We start from the raw sequence: 19,240 nt of genomic DNA on the forward strand, positions 1-19,240 counted from the left end.
ATTAGAGTTATACTGACCAGGCTGGGGTGGCCTCTTCAGCACTCTTCACGTTTATGATTAAAGTATCAAAATTAAGTGTATCATTTTATATTTTACAGAAGATGATCTAAGAAATATGGGACCGGTAGATGCTCAAGTATATCTTGAAGAAATGTCTTGGAACAAAGGTTGGAATGTCTTTTTTTCTTGATAGCCATAAACGAAAATATTAGGGATTTTCTCGAAGGGAAAAAAAATCTCAGGATATTTGGAATCTTAAAAAGAAATAATATGTTGGCTTTTGATACATGTGGTGTTTTTGTCTGGAATATTTGTTTCATTCTAAACTGTGGTTATTGATGGTTGATATCTCCTCCATAACTCATTTCTGGTTATTGTTCTCTTCTAATTAGATGTTAGGCACATCGGTTTCATGAGGTTTTCTTCTTTTAAACCACTTTGGTTTTTGGTTTACTCACCATCTGTGTGATAGGGAAAATAAAGAAGATCATTTTTTCTGCCTTTCCTATATTGACATTAGAGATGAATTTCCATTAGAATTTTTGTTTGTTTATATGGAATCACAAACTGTTAGGGGAAGCCTTTCAAAGTTATATTCTTCTACTTGGAGCTTGATTTTACACTCACTTTTTGATTGTGTCTTAGGAGGAAAATAACAATCTGTCACCCCCCCCTTTACTTACCATGGAGTTGTGGTTTTTGTTTTTTTACTTTCCTATTACTAGAATTTTAAAATCTAACTGAATTTTTCCGCTCTTGATAGTTCTGTAAGTTGCTCTAGTGTGACATTAAGTTCCTTTTTCTGAGTAGCTGTGAATACCACACTTCTGCATGTCTCTGGACAAATGAAGAAACCTTCTACAGCCTGGGGTACAAATTCCCTTGGGGTTTATAAAAATTTACCGATGAGTGTGAACAGGTAGAAGATAAACAGCCCATCCTTCCTGAAACCAAGTTTAATGAAATAGTTTTAACGGCAAATCCATAACTTCGTGTTCTTACAAAGCTGGATCTGTTGGCTCTGACGGGGGAGTGTGTTTCTGCCTGTGGGCCCCTCCCTTTCCTAAAGTGCCAGATGACCAGATTAAACCCTAAAGCAGAAATTCTGCGTTGCAACGAATGAATGGAGAACAAGGTTTTGTGTAACTGGGGCTCCCAGGGGTTGACACAATTTCTGGAGCAAAAACTGGAAGAGCTACTGCTGTGAAAACAGAATGCACTTGTGGTGTAGGCTTTCACTGCCGGGTCACGAGGGGACGGAATGGAACATGTCATCTATCAGGGACACCTGCCCAACTGAATAAACCTTTTGAAAATATCGTATTGCTGCCCTATCAATTAGTGTGCGTGTATGTGTATTTTATCTCTTATTACACAAACTAGTTCTTGCTGTAGTTGACATGGCTAGTATATTTTGTTTACTGTTCCGATAATGTGAAAAAAGTAAAAAATGGGTTTTGTAATTTTTTTCCTTCAGTAACACTTTAAAAATAATAATTTAAGATTTTTTACAAAAGAATATGGACTGGTGGTTCAAGCATCTGTTCAGTCAACAAAGGTATGAACTTCCTGAAAAGATACTGAGGGGAGTGTACAACTGAACTCAGGCATTGTTGTGACGTGTTGTTGTCCTTGAGACTTTACTAAAGTGAACTTGTCAGCAAGGAAGTCACAGAGGATCCCAGCCACAGCCATTGGAGTGGCTCTAAGCCTTCACAGTTCATCTCAAAACCACAGATTGTCCTTAGATGCTTATTTAAATTAAGGGTGTGGATAGTTCTTAATCCTTGTGAGAGAAGATACTGAGCAACAGTTGCATGAAGCCATTATTTTTGCAGGAATATTTAAAAACTAGTCACATAAGTTTTACAATTGAATTTGCAATACTGAGTTGTGTTTTGCAATTGAGAAGAGCATTCTCAGCAGATGGAGGTAAATAAAAAGTGGATCAACTGGGCGAGTAAAACAATGAAGATTTCTTCAGTCATTTTCAGAGTAGCCTTGGAAGGTGGAGATGTAGACCGGGCGAGTGAACGAAATGGCACGTGGTTGGTCCAAGGAGAGATGAACTGATGCATCTTAGTGTGCTTACGAGGCACACCGGAAGAGCTCCTGAGGGACCGAAGTTGAACCTGTCCCCTCACAGCGAATCTCACAGCTTGGCCGTTTTGTCTCCATTCATTACATTTGAAATGACGATTTCCATGAAGATATCTCTTTGTTTAGTGATAGATGTATAGTATAAGAAGAAATTTAACTAAAAATGGGAGTTTTTAGTGAGGCTTAACATTTGGAATCGTCTCTGACGAAACAACACAGTAGCCTACGGTGGCCTCTGCATCATTTACCGAGCACACGTCACCTCGATTATTTCTCAATGTTCACTGAGGTGGTAAAAAACAAGAGGGAGCTTTAGCTTAAGAAAACCAATGGCTATAGTATGTACATTTTTAGACAATTTAATAATAAAGCAATTCACTGTGAAAGCACGCTGTACCGTAACATGTATATTGGCTGGCACGGGGAAGGTGTTAGCATTTTTAAACTCAAAATGAATTTTTTCCCTGTGGAGAGAGAAGGCATTGTGGTAAGAAATAAAAAGCAGGGTGAGGTGAATGAATACATGTTTTCCTTAATGATAGAAGAAACACATAAAGTTGATTCATTTGATGCTAGTTTTTCAAAGGCCAGACTTGATTAGAGAACAAAAACAAAGCTGTTAAATTTGTTTCTTTTCTTCTCTTTTCTTTTAGTGGCATATGTTGAGATCTAAGTGTTAAAAAAAAATGAAATTTGAGAATTAAATGAAGATGTCTGATTTTAATAAATCATATCTTGAGACTTAGTTCCTTTATATAACAAATTACAACAATAGTAAAATAATGTGATCAGTAATTATTTTTCCTTTGACAGTCACCTCAGTGATATTAAAACTGAATGACCAGTAAATCAGAATTCTTCATCAGTTAAAGGACAGAGCATTTCAACTTCCCAGAAAAACGACAGACTTGATAAAATTTCCACATTAGTGCTCAGTGTTACACCTCACTGCCTTCTTTGGGCATCTCACTGCAGTGCCTGCCCTTTGATTCTTAAGTCATTTGGTTAACGACCAAACAGGTACACTCACAGAAAACACAGTGTAGTGTGCTTATATACAAGGTCTGTCCAGAAGGTATCCAGCCATGTACTATGAAAAAGAGACATTTATTGAAGCAGATACAAGAAACGGTGTACAAAGGACAACGCCGCCTCAGTCCCCTTCGAAGCACCACCTTGGGACCCCACACAGTTCTCCCAATCACTGCCCCATCGTATTTTCCTGAATCTCACTGATGGTCCAAAATATCTCTCCTTTCAAAGGTGATTTCAGTTTGGGGGAAAAGCTAGAAGTTGCAGGGTGCCAAATCTGGGCTGTCGGGGGGCTGGTTACCTGGTGATTTGATGTTTTGCCAAAACACTCTGCATGAGACATGATGCATGAGCAGGCGTGTTGCCGTGATGAAGCTGCCAATCACCAGTTGCCCATAGCTGCAGCCTTCTGAGTCATCTGAATAGTTTCCATGGAAGAATGTTCAAGCTTAATGCAAAATTTGATGCAGATTTGTTGCTCTACTCACTTTTAATACAATGTCCACACAGTACACATGCTCACCCAATGGTGTCTACAGCCCACACCGACGAGTACAGTGAAGTCGTTATTGTTCACACATGTGCATTCCAGTCCACTGTCCTTGGCTGCCGGGTTATATCAGTGTCATACAAACTGAACTTGTTATATTAACAATGGCTGGACTTTTTCTGGACCTCTTTTTTGAGTCAGGTTTCTTAAAATAGTGTACAACCACAGCAGAAATATTCACATGTTGAACTGGATAAACAGTCAAGTTAGCATTGTTTTCTTTAAAAGGAAATACTCCAGGCAAATGCATGCTCTTCAACAGTAAAACAAGTAGGGTTGGTTTTTTTCCCCTTTACAGTAATATTTTGGACACATTGCGAAGAATGTGAAATTTATATAAATGCTAAGAAAACAGGAGACTTCAAATAAATTTTTCCTGGGCCACTTCTGAGCATCTGCTGTCACCCCAAGATCTTTGAACTTACAGCTTCAGTGATCTCCACAGATAAAGATTCTGTGATGATTCTTAGAAACACTGCCCCATATGTTTCCAAGTTGTCATTTAATCTGTTTTGTATTTACTGAGGTGCTTCTTTTGTTTTGCAATTTGTGGAGTAAGTTGCATTTTGTGCAGGTGTGGTGTTATCAATGCGTATAAGCGTTTGAAGCAGTTTTCTGTTCTCTCTGCAGATGATAACTCTTTTTCTCTGAGTTGCCGCTGTGGTGGAAAATACAGTGTTTCCAAGGAAGAAGCAGAAGAAGTTACCCTGATTTCCTGTGATACTTGTTCACTAATTATAGAACTGCTTCACTGCAGCTGAAACTGTTTGCCAAGTGGAATTCTTTAACTGCATATTCAGGAATGTTGGAGAGTCCATTCCAACTTTCTCCATTCAAGCAACTGTGTAAGGTTCACCAAGAAAGGATTTTTTTTTTTGCAAAGATAATATGCAAAGCCCACCCCAGATTAGTAGAAAATTTTGTTCTTTATATGTATTTATAATTTATATTTACAGATCACCAGAAAAGGGCTTGGAATTATAAATTATATTTAGCATATTCCTACTTGAGAACTTATTACTGATTTCTTTAATAAGCATGTCTTTTTTAATGGTCACAATATCATCATATTCTTTTATAGTTACTATATTTTTGAGGTTATATCATATTTCTAGCTCACAAAGTTGTAGGCCTGTTGTATAACTGTCTAAAAATCCTGGGTCATTAGAGTTAAATTAGAATCTTTGAGAATAACATGTGAGCCTGTTTCTCCCATAATGAAGCCTGAATGTGGACATTCATGAGGTTATTTCAAGTGAAAGGAAGGCAGACAGGCATCTGTAAAAAGGAGGATAGCTCTGGAGTCAGAAGACTTGACTTCAGTCCTGACACTGTACTTCCACATTCTTCATGCAGCTCTATTAAAGGGAGTCAGCTTCCTGAACACTGCCATCTTCAACTTTACATACAATTTAGGGAATGTAGCTTTAGGTTCAAAACACATGCTTTATTTTCCTGTTTTATTTCAGTGCACTAAGATACCGTATTAATGCTTGTATTGGGGAATAAGAGACTACTGCATTGTTAGTATGATGAAATGGATTTTTATAATGTATCATTATTGATTACAGTAGACTCTAAGGATTTTACTTTCCTATACACTTAATATTCTGTGTATAGTATAAGTCAGAACTCATTTAAAAATTGACTTAGAAAGGAATACTTCATGGGTTCACTGAAACCTTCTTAATTTCAAATGAGTGAGCCAAGCTTGTGACTTAACAGCTTTTTATTAAGTTGAACTCTGTATTTATTGTTGGTTTGGACATAGAAGACTAGTTTTCTACTCTTGACTTGTAAATGTAGCTAAAGTATAAGCATATTCATGAGGAGATTTTTATTACACTTATAAAACTAAAAATTTAAAAGTGAAGTTGTCATCTAGGTTTCCCCCTAAAATGTTTACATCTCATAAAATTCAGATGACTTGTTTTGGATTACCTTTATCCATATGTTTTGAATTAATATAGTATAAAAATTGTGTTACTTATTCTTTATACTTAACAATTAAAAACCACGAACTCAGCAGCAAACAGTTTATTAGTGAATACATGGTTTCAGTGAATAATAAATTCACTTGAACAGAAGACAGTCATCAAGTGAAAAGGCTAAATGCACGTTAATCATCAGAAGATCTGTGGCCATTAGGGCTATCACGTAGGAATCCAAAATCACTCAGAGGCCAAATCTGTAAAATCAAAATGTGATTAAAGACAGTTAATGTAAGTGATGGCATATCATCATCATACTCCTTTTTTTCATTCATTCCTTTCTCTGTGCCGTATAACTAAACACTTTCTCTTTATTTCTCATTCAACAACAAATTTCCTACATCAAAATAAGATTTTAGAAAGTAAATTTCCATATGTGTATTTAAACTCTAACACAGGTTTGAACTGCGTGGGTACAGTTATACACAGAAGTTTTTCAATTAATACACAGCTGGCCCTCTGTGTGCCCAGGTTTCTAACAGTGGATTAAAAACAGTACTTTTCATCCATGTTTAGGAATCCGTGGATGCAGAGGGCCAACTGTATGCATTGTTTTATGTGATTTTGCAATATATAAGGGGCTTGAGCGTCCACAGATTTGGTACCTGCAGGCTCCCCAGAACAAACCCCAGATACTATAGATCAAGTTGGTGCAGGGAGTCAAAAGTTATACAAGACTTGCAACTGCATGGGGGCCAGTGCCCCTAACTTCCATGTTACGTAAGGGTCAACTGAGTATATGTGTGAATGTGTGTGCCTGTGTTTCCTTTTCATTTTTAAAGTTAACAATACTTATGCTTAAATGTAAAGAATCCTATAAAATTTCCCCAAATGTTCATGTCTGTTTTTCTCCTTACTGACTGTGACAAAAAGGAGAAGCCAGTGAAAAGAATCTTTCCTAAGAGCCATATATTTACTACAGCCGGGATAAGTCTGCCGGTTTGGCTCTTCACTGCCCCTCTGCTAACGTGTATGAACAGTCTCTAAAGGACTGTTCATACGAGTTAGCGTATGGCAGAAATGTCTGGACATTCAAATTAAAGGCTTCTTATGCTACAATACAACTAAGATACAATACAACTAAGATAGTTTGAACTTTATTATGCCAACAAAAAAGTTCTTGATTACTTGTCTCAGTGGGAAGACAGGGTAATAGTTAAAGGTACAGGCCAATGTTTGCATAACTGTTACTGCAACAGTGAAATCCACAGACAGCCTGAAAACTTCAAAGTTCATTTTGAAAGAAACTCGTCCCCCAGCTCAGAGACGCAAGCCTACATTTTAAGCTGAAAACAGTACCTTAAAGAAGATTCGTCCTCTTATTAGTCCATATGGAATAGGCCCATAGTACCTGGAATCTGTAGAATTCTGTAGATTATCACCTTCTAACCAAACGTGCCCTGTTGGAACCTGGAATTAAAGAAAGCAGCCCCTTTAAAAAGGAAAAAACAGATGTGGGTACTACTATAAATGAAAAGTATTTCTTGTGCAGGTAGGGAGAAATGTCCTGAAGTTCTCTTTCATAAAATACATGCAAACCCTGTGATTTCATATTTGTACAGTAAAATAACTTTTATTAAATATAAGATTAAGGTTTCAACTTTTTTTAAAGACCTGTTTGTTTATTTATTTTTGCCACATGGTTCCCAAACATTAATTTGTTACACAAACCGCAAACCGAGGTTATAAGAGATCAGAACAGTGTGACAGGGTCATTAATTTAATAGACTTCAAAAAGAGGTCATCTGGATGCCGCCTGAAAACGCGCCCTCCTGTCTCAGTAACGGCACAGGCAGGGCAGCCGCTCATTCAGCAACATCCTGGGGCCAGTACCAAGGCCAGACCTATTAGACTGCTCATGATGAACTGGGTGGTAATTGATTGTGACATCAATTACAAATAATCTCATCATTTTATTGGAATGGCCTTGTCAGAATTCTAATTAAGATCCCTGTTCTGCCTCTGTACAGGCCATATCTGTAATGCATTATACTTCAGTAATGACCACCACGAACTGGAAGGGCCTATTATAAAATCATCAGTAGTAAAATTAATGATGGTAACATTCTAAATGAAAAGACCCTAGTTCCTATATGTCTTGTGTAGTAACTGGTAAATAACGTAAGTGTAAATTTTTACTCAATGGCAAGCATCTTCAAAGAACAGAACATGTTGCTTTAAGAAAAAGTTTCTTTGATGAGACATTTGCTCATTAATATCTGTTCATCATAAACTTAAAAATTACAGCAACAATCTTTAAAACTATTTTAAAAGTTTTTCCTTTATATGTTGTACTGGCCAAGAAAGTTGAATTATATTGCCCAGTCCAAAATGATCTCTCAAGAAGGAATTTATCTTCACTGTTCTTTTGACTGGCTAATACTTGAGGACCTTATGTGAATAAAAATATTCTTCTTTGGTTTCATAAGAAATGTCTGTAACTTTCAGAAGTATCACCAATTACTTCCCTAACACTTTTAGGTTCACGGCACAGCTGACAGGAAGGTACAGGGAATTCCCACGTACCCTCTGCCTCCACACAGGCACAGCCTCCCCCGTGACTGACCCCCCACCGCCGTGGTGTATTTGTGATACCTGGTGAATCTACACTAATCATCCGGAGTCCAAAGTTTACCTCAGTGTTCATTCTTGGAGTTGTGTATTCTATGGGTTGGGCAAATGTACAACGTGTATCCGTTATTCTAGTGTCATACAAAGTATTCACTGCCCTAAATATCCTCTGGGATCTATTTCTCCCCTCCCATTACAATTTGGAAAAATTAATTTATACAAGCAAATAAAATTTTAATTTCACTATATATAATGTTAGAATATATCATGTAGAAATACTTGGTCAAAAGTTCATGAATTATTTTTATTTAGATACACTTCAATGTTACATTTCTCTATTTGTACAGAAAAGACAAGTTTCATGACAGAATATGACATACTATAAGATCACTCTTTTTATTTACTGATTGATTTTACAGAGAGAAGAAAAAGGAGGGACAGAGGAAGAGAGAAAGAAATTGACTGTTGTTCCACTTGCATTATTGTTCCAATGCATTGTTGTTTCCACTGATGCATTCATTGCTTGTATGTGTCCTGGCCGGGGATCAAACCTCCAACACTGGCATATCGGGAGGCCACTCTAACCCTCTGAGCTACCCAGCCAGGGGATCACTCTCCTGTATTAGTGTTACTAGTTACAGGCTCTAGGGCCAAGAGTGAGGCTAGTTCCTACCTAGATCAGTGGATTTATGTGCAGTGAAGCATAAGGTTGGCTCAAGGAGACAAGTGAGTTTATCTCAGTTCATAAATGAAGAGAACAAAATCGTGTATTTGGAAAAGCCGTGTGTCATTAAACTCTGAAGTACTGCCTTGGGAGAAGCCACACGTGAACACCTACTGTGTTTAAACTTCCATAGTTTCTCCATCATGGTTTAGGAATGCCGGGAAAGGCAAAAGAAGAAAAAATTGTATAGGCTAATACCAACAGCTCGGGAAGATACAAACCAAAGCTGGAACTCAAATATTTGCTGGTGATTATTAGTAAGTAGAAATTTCTTGTAAAATACAATCACTTTGATGGTACTTATGACCTAAGTTTCTTCCAAATTAGCTAAATATGGTCATCAAGTGTTCTCTCTGGTATAGTAAAATTAATAGGCATGGAAAGAAATCAGCTAAGAGAACCCCAGAACATCACCAGAAGCCTTTGGAGGAGGCTAGCCACGCCTCATCCTTGACTGCAAGAGATGGAACAAGAGGGAGGAATAGCAGTGCAAACCAGTATGTATATGTGGCTCTCCGGTTTAGTTCATAATAATAATAAAAACTCATTTGACCCTTAAAACAACCTGTGAAGTACTATTACTGATATTTAATAGAATGAGTAGGTTCCAGTATGGGGCATGTTACCTCCTACTTATCTGAAGCCCATACATAGTAATACCCACTTATAGTAAAGGAATAACCTCTGTATCTCACAGACATCAATGCTTAATATAAAGGACAAAAATCAAGGAAACAAGTTCATCGCCTATGGGACCTTTAATCTAATGAGCACTTCTCTACAGACAGGAAAGCCTCTAAGTGTGGATCTTTTAAAATCAAGCAGGACCTTTTGCTGACCCTGCCTTGTCCTCCCTGTAAAAAATTCATGTTTGAAATTATTCAGTTTTTGAAACACAACTGTTTTTCGTAGTAAGGGCGTACACCTTAAAAAGCAATTTTATAAAGGTATACTTTACATATACCTTTTACACCGGTTTAAATTTTGACACTAATTTTGGAAAATATGCACATCTATAAAGCCACCTACCACAATCAAGATGGAGAACATTTCTAGCATGCCCAAAAGCCCCTCCCTGTTCCTGTCAGCCCCCCACCCTACAGCCAGTCCTAGGCAACTAGTGATCAGTTTTCTGTTACTAGTGACAGTTTTACCTGCTTCTGAATTTCATAGGAAAGAAACTGCACATTTATATGCACAGTAGATACTATTTGGTGTCTGGCTTTTGTTCAGCAAATGTTTATGATTAATGCATGTTGTGGGTATGTATCAGTCATTCATTCCTTTTCACTGCTAGTGGTATTCCATTGTAAATCACATTTATCCATGACCTTATTGATGGGTATTTACGTTGTTTGCATTTGGGGGCTTTTACAAATAAAGCACCATGAACATTTATGTACAAGTCCATTTTCAGTAAACACCTTGGGGTAGAATTTCTAGGTCATATAATTGGCCTTAAAATTTTCCAATGTGATTATGCCATTTTACACTCCAAACAGCAAGGTATGAGTTTTTCTGTTGTTCCAAAACCTTGATGTTTTCATTAAAAAAAATGTTTGCCATTCTAGTCAGTTACTAGTATCACATGGTTTTCATTTGCATTTCTCTGACAAGCATTTTTTCTTATGCCTGTTATGTATCCTTTATGAATTATTATTAAAATATTGTGCCTATTTTAAAAATGGGTTGTTTTTTCTTATTCTTCATCTTAAGAGTCTTTTATCTACCTTGGTTCAATGTCCTGTGACAGGTATATGTTTTCTCCTGGTCTGGGATCTTTTGTAGTCTCTATCTATTTATAAGCTCTAGAAATTTCACTTGGCTCTTTTTTATATTTACCATTTCTTTCCTCATTATGTCCATCCTCCACATCCTTGAAAATATTTAAAATTGGTCTTTTGAGCACATGTCTGTTAATTCCATTATCTCTGCCATTTTTGGATCTACTTAACTGATTTCTGTTCTGGTTATGGGTTTCATTTTCACATTTCTAGCAATATATGATTGAGTTGGACATTCATTTGTTGAGTGTATTTTGCTGTCTTTCTTAGGAGTATGCTAAATGCTGGACAGGTCTGTTTGTTTTGGGGGAGGCAGTTAATTTAGCTGTGGCTCAAGCCTTGTTTTTAACTTCTTAGATTGGACCTACCTAGCTCACAACATTCTCTTTTGCCCTACCAGTAGGACATGGTATTCTGGAGTCTCTACTGAATGCTCCGGATATTCGATGAGATCTGTCCACTCTAGCTGGTCAGAGTTCAAATGGCTCTCAGCCCTGTGTGAGCTCTGGGAATTACTTAGCTCCCCACTACAGGTTCTTTGCTCGGTCTCTTAAGTCTCACCGTGAGCAGGCACAGTTTAGTATGCATTCAGCCCAAAAGCCAAGAGAACTGGATCTCAGCTGTCCCTGCTGATTTGACCCACAAATTCCAACCACTTGCACCTCCCCTCTGCTCTGATCCCTCATCTCCTCGTCTTCCCGTCTCCCCATCTCCCCGACTGAGCAAGACCACTGTGGACGTTCCCTCAACAGGCCTCCTGAAAACGGCCTTAAGGCAGAGGTTGGGGCGAGCGAGTGCAGGGCTTGCCAGGCTTGTTTCCCTTCTCTCGGGGATCCATCTGGTACTGCCTGCTGTGCACTGTCTGAAAAATAGCTGTTTCCCATATTCTGTCCAATTTCCTAGTTTTTTTAATGACTGAAAGGCAAGTTCAGCACCAGTTACTCCATCATTGTCAGAAACAGATTCAAATGATCTAATGTAAAGTGCTCATTATTATTTTTAGCATACTTCAGCAATAATATGGAAAGTTTCATGTGCCTGTGGCATCGCCTTGTGCCCCTTCAGGGGTGGCTCTTCTATGATTTCATTTTACTCCTTCCCTCTCAAAATCTTCAGAAAAGATTTGCCCAACTCAGCCTGCAATTATGTAGGAACAAAGGAGTTCACTATGGTGTTACCTGTATCTCAAAATTGGCGACAATATAAATATTTCCTCAGTTAAATAAGTTTATTTATATAATAATAGCTGTTTTTTAAAAAAATCGAATAGATTTATATGCAATAGTCTGAAAAAAGGAAGTTACAGGGCAATGTGTGTAAATGCTGAAAGGAAACTCACACAAGTTTGTTTTATGTTTTACAATGTACATTTTTATGAATTGTATGTTATTATTTAGGCAATTTAAAGTACACCCACAGGTACTTAACCTGTGTATCTTAATATGCCTAGACCTTTCAGTGATACTTGTACTTTTAAAAAAGGGAACATTGCTGAATTAAAACAAAAGTCTTTTTCGTCCATGGTGGCGTGGAGAGAACAGGACCGAACTACGCTCCAGTCCACACAGCAGGCTCTGCCGCTCTGGGCAGTGCAAGCAAAGGACTGCGATCAGCAGCACTGTCACCAGAGGTCTGGTAACTAAACTATCAGTCTAGCTAAGAACTCACTTATTTAAACAAACAAATCACAACACAGTCTGGATGGGGGTCTGAAACTGAAAACCCAGCCTTACAGAGTGAGGCAAGGAATAGAACCAAAATGTCCTTTCTAACTCACAACAGTTCTTGTCTGTTGGATTAACCAATATTTTGTTATCACTAAGTTGAAAACTCAAGTCAGATAAGAGAAAAAATCTATAGTAACATTATTAAAACAAAATATTAACATAAAATAGTGATTAAACTATATTTTTAAATATATTTTTTAAAGAGCCACTATAACTTTCCAAATGAAGTAGAACAGGACTTCAATAAATGCATCTGGACTAAATGTTTTGCAAATGGCCAAAAATGGAAACCCCCCATTTCCATGTTATGTTCATTACTTCTCATAACCAAAACTTTTTAATAGTTAGATACTCTTCCTTCTTATACTTCTGCAAATCTACCATGGTAACTTAAATGAATACATGAGACTGACTAAGAACATACAGATACGTTTTTACAATGAATGCCACATAGAACAGTTTACTTTTGCTCAACTCTGCATTTTCCCAGGGTCTCAGATACAGCTAACTTTAGGGCTGGATTTTAAAGCATTAAAAGAACCCTTAAATCATGCTTGTTTTTCCTCTCTACGTCAGAGGTTTACTTCCTGAGCTAAACTAAAACCTAATCTCAGGGCTGCACAAAAGAGTCAAGCCTAGTTCTCAGCAGCACGCACTGAGGTCTGATTAAGTGCCTCTTTTATAGTACAAGCAACAAATGTAATTGCCTCAGGGGCTGCGGGTGTCCATTTAACAAAAAAGGCTTTTGTGAACCAACCCACAGGTGTTACCTTTCTTGATTCAAGTGAATTCTGATGAAAGAGCCCACAATATCAAATAACACATTTACTAAAACTATAATCAAACTCACTTACTTGATTAAGCAAAGAATATCTAATTAAGTAAAAGTTCTGACCACAGAGTAAGATATTTGTATTTTGGACCTTTCAAAAAAAAAAAAAAAACAGAAAGGCCTAATAACAGATTTGATGTTTAATTAACCCCTTGTTTGCCAGATATTTCACAATTTACAACCAGCAAAGGTAAGAGTGGGCACTGGCCCTCCAATTGCTTGTGCCTCTTTCGTGGTTCTTCTAAAATGTGAATAAAAGGAAACAATGATTATTGTTATTAAAGAAACAATAACTTTAACAGTTGTTAAAGAAAAAGGCAAGGAGAGGGGCAAAGTTTTTGGAATCCTTTTTTGACACGGTTACTTGTTTCCTTTCCTTCAGTTAGGAAAGGAGAGGAGCACCTTTTCGGAAAGCCGCCTTTCCTTTTGGCAAAGACGAACAGGATTATTTCCCTGCCCAGGAAAACAGTTCATATAATTTTACATGTCATTTCAGTCTAACAATTAATACCCAAATAATCATTTTTTATGTTACCATCTTTCAGGTAAGCAGGATCAAATCAAATTACCATACCATTACGTGGTTAACACATATTCTGCTTAATCATGACATGTAGCCAAAATGTAGCCATGGTTTGATAATAAGCAGACAAATACTGGAGAGAATATCTGGAAAATGAAATAATTTTCTATACAGTTCTAAAAGGACATTGGAAAATCTATTTTTTTACTAAAGTAACAGCAATGAGAAACACCACCAGTGAATATCCTGTTGTTTACCCTTCCTGTAACACCAAGACAGCTATAAACAAGGCAGATAACACCAAAAGTGAAGCATTAAATCTCCCCCAGAGGCAATCAAGTAGAAGAGCTTTTAAGATCAAAAGGCTGAGAATAGATTATTAATCTTTAATTTTAAAAACATGGGAGGGTCTCAAGTGTCAGTTTTGGGTATCTCTGAAAGCAAAATTCAAGGAACAGTGTTACTATTCTGTTTCCATTGACATTCTCCTTGCCACAACTTCTTGCCCACACCTGTCTACCTGAGTGTAGTATTCGGAGTCCCGATGGAGGTGTCCCAAAAGCTAGATGCATGACAAAGGGATTAACCGTTACAAGGACCAGGTACGGAACAGTTCACTTGATTATTTGAGTGGGTACTATGTCTATGCAGTCCTGCTCTTTTTCCTCTCCATTTAAATTCTGACTTATCTTCATCATTCCTGGAGACTGTTACCATCCTTCCCTAATTCAAAATGGCACCAACTTAGATGCACAGCCACTTATTACCACAGAGGAATTTACACAGAAGTTACAGAGGGCTACACACACCCATAGCATTGGAGTGAGGGTAATGATGGGGGGTGCTTTGTGCCAACAAGTTGTAGTTCATTACTAACTTACTCTAAGACTTGACCTGCTCATCTTCATAGCTATTGCAAGCTGAGCTCCTCTTCGTCCCTCTGATTTAACACCATCCAGCCTGAATCGGAATCTCCAATGGGTTGTTTGGCATAGCAGTTAAAGATAGTCTACAGTCAGTCCTGAGTTCAACATGGGGCCCTACTACTCCTAGTTAAGCATCTTGGACAGGTTATTTAAACCTCATTTATATACCTGGGACTAATAAATAAATGCCTTACACAAATATTCTGACCACCAAGTAGAATAATACATAAGGCTCCTGCATCCAGTAAGGACTCACTAAATATGAGCTATTATTATTAGCAGTTGCCCCAGTTGCTTCTGTGAATGATGCCTTCTGGGCTTTTTCTTTGTTCCTGGTTTTCCTACAGCCTACTCAAGAATTTGCAAAGTGCGCTGTGCTTTGTAATTTTACTTTGGTTATGTTTTTATCATTTTCTTTATACTGTATTTAATTGCATGGTTCTGATATTAGCCAAGACTGGGGATTGAACCCAATATAATGTAAAATGTACATTCATTGTGAATAGCTGCCATATTAATTATGTTAACTGACTAACTGAAATTCAATTGTAACACTTGATCATCAAAATGTATTACTAAACATTAACACTTTGATTCTTTTAATAGGAATCTCCATCAAGAAATATAACATGCCAAATGCTTAGGCTCTGCCTGATGCAGCACTGCTTCTTCAGAATGCACCACCAAGCTACCGAGTCAGGTTGGAGGAAGGGGGAAAGGGCTGGGATTGAAGGCAGGAAATACACCCTTCCACCCTAGCCATCTGATTGTAGTGTCCTACTCCTACAGAATTTTTCCCTAGAGCAATGGATTTTTTGCTCTCTGATTTCTTTTCTTGTGCTATTTATAAAACAATGTCATGCCTGCTCTGTTTTTGGATTAGTATTTAAAAGAAGCATCTTTCTATGGTATCATTTCAAAATTTACTTCTGTACTTTCATTTTAAAGACTTTTCACTTTTTATTTTTAGAGAGAGGATAAGGGGAGAGGGAGAGAAACATCAATGCGTGATCGCCTCTCCCACACCCCCCTCCTGGGGACCTGGCCCACAACCCAGGCATATGCCCTGACTGGGAATCGAACCAGCAACCCTTTGGTTCTCAGGATGGCACCCAATGCACTGAGCCACACCAGCCAGGGCTGTACTTTCATTTTAATATGACCTGATGTGTACTCTGGTTCTCATATTCTAAAAGATAACCCTAACATAATGAAACAGGGTATTTCATAGAGCAATAGGATACACTGTTAAGCATATAAATAATGAGTTTTTCCCATGCTTTCAAAAAAGTCTAAATGGTTGGTAAATCAGATAGATACTATACAAAATATGTATTTAAAGTATTTCCACCAAAATTTTGACCCCTATTTCAAGTTTTGACTTGAAATAATTCTTCCCAAAGTCAAAACTCATCCCTATGTGGATTTATTTCTATAGGCAAAACTCTGTAGTTCTTTTCAATGTCCATGGCTCCTATGCCTAACTGCTTCAGACAGAGATTGGCTAGAAAACAGATTCACAACTGAAATGGTATTAGAAAAAGAAGATCGAGTGTAGAAAAGTGTCCATACTCCAAAAAAGTGATTAAAATATGTAGCTCATTCGGTACTTGATGTTACTAATGCCTTAAAAAAAAGGCATTATGTTGCATGTTTTTCTTTGACAGACGGATTATCCTACTTGTATTTCATTCACCAAAATCACAACTCCAATGTTCCATATCATAGAAATTATTTAGAATGAAATCTAGCTTTGTGTTTACAAAATTGCAAATTAGGCAGGTAGATGACAGATGAAATTTTTGTGATGATGTAAGTTACAAAGAGAATAGCTTAAGATATTTAAAAAGATTGATCTCTGAAGGCTGAGAACATCAAAACATTGCTCTGATTGAGAGACCATGAAAGCACAGTGCGGACATCAAGGAGGGAATTAGTATAGCATTGGATAATCATGCTGGGAAAGCACCTTTCCCCCCACTTCCTATAATGATTTAATTACTATGAAGTTAATTTAAAATGAATATATCACAGGCTTATTAGACAGGCTTTATACTACTCAAAAATTGAATATATCGTCTCTTCATTTCCCAAATTAACAGCTCCCCCAGAATCCCCTATTTTAATATACTGGGACCCCTACTGCTAAAGCCAGAGAACTGGGTCAGGATGAAGCCCTTCAATTCCATTTCTCCCAGCATCTCATCCTGTCTAGGTATCTCCTTAATCTCTCTCCAAACTTTGTACCGCTTTCCACTCTTAATGTCACTATCTCAGTTATGTCTTACAGCCTCTTAACTGCTGTCCCTGCCTCCAGTCTTCTACTCCAAGCCATCTGCTATTCATCTATACTAGTATCAGGGTCATCTTTAAAAACTAACTGTAATAATGTTAAGTCCCCTGCTTGAGACATGCAAGAAACTGAGATGCATTTACTTTTTTTCCTTTTTATCTCTGTTCACCACTCCCCTCCCCGCAATATGTTCCAGACATAGCAACTTACTTTTGGCAGCTGCCCAAAGCACAATACTGCACTCTCCCTTCCAGACCTGAAGGTGACACGCTTGCTTTGGCTAACCCCTGCTTACCCATTAGAACTTCCACTCAGGTTTTACCTCTCCTCTCGGGAATAATCCTGTCTACCCCAAGTGGAAAAGCACCTCTTGCATCCTGTAACATCTTGTATATAATTCTCTTACACCATCTTGTAATACCTGTCCATTCCTCCAGCTTGACCACAAGCTCCTAAAGCTGTACTGTCAAACATGGCAGTAAATAGCAACACGTGGCTGTTTTACAAATTCTCTAAAACTAAAAGTTCAGTTCCTCAGACAGGACAGCCATGTCCCCTATATGTAACAGGCACCTGTACCTACTAGCTACCATACTGGACAGTGCAGATACAGATTATTTCATTTTTGCAGAAAGTTCTATTTAGCACTGGAGGCAGGGATCTACCCAGCATGGTACTGCTGGTGGCCCTCCAGCAACTACTCGATAAATGTTAGTAGAATTAGTGAATGCATGGATGAAAAAAAAAGAGTAAAAAGCAAGCTGTGAAATTAATGTCAGAAATGTCTGTCCACCTCCTTTGACTCCTGAAGGCCATTTAAATCTTCTCTCCCACCGCATCCCCCAAACCCAGTGGTTCCAGCTGCTCCTGAGGCACAGCCTTTTTAAGGGAAGGTGCCCGAATGCTGGACTTAGGTGCATCTGATGCTAGGGTCACAAGTCCACGGCGTCTTTGTCCCTAGACCTGTTTTCCTTACATAAGGATGTTGGGTCAAATTTTAGGTCTCTTCAGAGGACAAGGTTTCTGTAGTCCTTCCTGATTGAGAGATTCATACACACAATGTGTAGAACACAGATCAGAATCTTCAACTGATCTTAGTTCAGTATTTTAAATTACCCATAGTTTTAAATACTTTTGTCTCCTTTCCTGTTGGCGCTGCATGTAGGTTTAGTGGGCATGTAATCACTAGCTACGCAAAACTAAATGACTCCTAAATTTTCTTTAAAATTAAAAACTATGAAAATTCTAATCCAGGAGGAAAGCACTCCCACCTATCACGGTGAACAGTACAGAGGCTCTTCATGCCAACACTTTCTTGCTAATTTACTTTCTTCACTGTTTTATAACACACATACCCCTGCTTTTATATCTGCTATTCCTCTTTTCCATCCTTATTTTGGGTAGAGAATAGTTCGGTAGAATGAGAATGCTTTTATGGGATAAGGTTAAATGGGTCACAGAAACCTGTAGGAATTTAATTACATAAAGTGGTAACACAGAACTTCACTTAGTTGCTTAGTTGAAAAGACATTCGAACATATTGCACCTACTCAAAGGAGCTTTCCAGCATATAACTCTATCACATTAGGAAGCCACAGGACACTTGGAATATATTCTCTTTACTACTCTCAGAGTTGGTGTCTGCTTCAGATGCTAGCAGTGAATAGCGGTGTTATAATTTCAGTCTCAATCTCTCCCAGTTACTTTTAGGCAACTTTCAAGTATAGAGGTCTCATAACATACAGACAAAAGTACATGTTGCATCTGCATTTTACTGAATGGTACAATTGCTTCCTTACATTCACACAATGGTGACTTTCTAACTTTGAAGTGGATACACAAACCAACTTTAAATGATTAAAATATTTTTAGATGAGCAGAACACATTAGTTTTAGGAAAACTTGCTAAGCTTTCAATAGAAACACATACATATAAGTGGGGAACCCCCCAAAACCTGGATTATCTTTTGGAGGACAGGCCCCTGTAGTACAGGCTTCCCCGACTAGGTGAGTGTTCTAGGAGCCCACCTGTATCAGTGGACCAGCTGGCATTGTGGTGAGAGGCTGCATCCAGCCTCAGTTAATTTTTTTTGAAGACTCAATGCATTTGCCCATTCCACAATGGGTGATTTACAAGCATACCTGCCCACAATGAGCTGAGTATTTAGCAGTTTTTTGACCAAAAAC

General features: G+C 37.9%; 2 protein-coding genes across 6 annotated transcripts in view; one reads left to right on the forward strand and one right to left on the reverse strand.

The window, feature by feature from the left end:
• The window catches only part of DNAJC24 (DnaJ heat shock protein family (Hsp40) member C24), a 59,172-nt gene extending 48,537 nt beyond the window's left edge, over positions 1-10,635 (forward strand). The window contains exons 4-6 of one of the 2 annotated variants that reach the window (XR_005079773.2): positions 99-167; positions 4,313-4,527; positions 8,664-10,635. Coding sequence is in view for 1 of the 2 variants with exons in the window: in XM_037126660.2 (XP_036982555.2) it covers positions 99-167; positions 4,313-4,443 (200 nt within the window). In the remaining variant the exon portion in view is untranslated. Of the gene's footprint in view, positions 1-98; positions 168-4,312; positions 5,608-8,663 lie in introns of those variants that run through there. The other variant, XM_037126660.2, reaches the window with a different exon arrangement.
• IMMP1L (inner mitochondrial membrane peptidase subunit 1) overlaps positions 5,705-19,240 on the reverse strand; it is a 55,002-nt gene continuing 41,466 nt past the window's right edge. For all 4 annotated transcript variants that reach the window (XM_053672938.1, XM_053672940.1, XM_053672939.1 and 1 more), the window contains 2 exons: positions 6,973-7,083; positions 5,705-5,870 (listed from right to left, as the gene is read on the reverse strand). In XM_053672938.1, coding sequence (XP_053528913.1) covers positions 5,802-5,870; positions 6,973-7,083 — 180 coding nt within the window. In that variant the 3' untranslated portion in view covers positions 5,705-5,801. The remainder of the gene's footprint in view (positions 5,871-6,972; positions 7,084-19,240) is intronic.

The sequence above is a fragment of the Artibeus jamaicensis genome, unplaced genomic scaffold, assembly GCF_021234435.1.
Source record: "Artibeus jamaicensis isolate MK-2021 breed Jamaican fruit bat unplaced genomic scaffold, CSHL_Jam_final contig_797, whole genome shotgun sequence".
Taxonomy (NCBI): domain Eukaryota; kingdom Metazoa; phylum Chordata; class Mammalia; order Chiroptera; family Phyllostomidae; genus Artibeus; species Artibeus jamaicensis.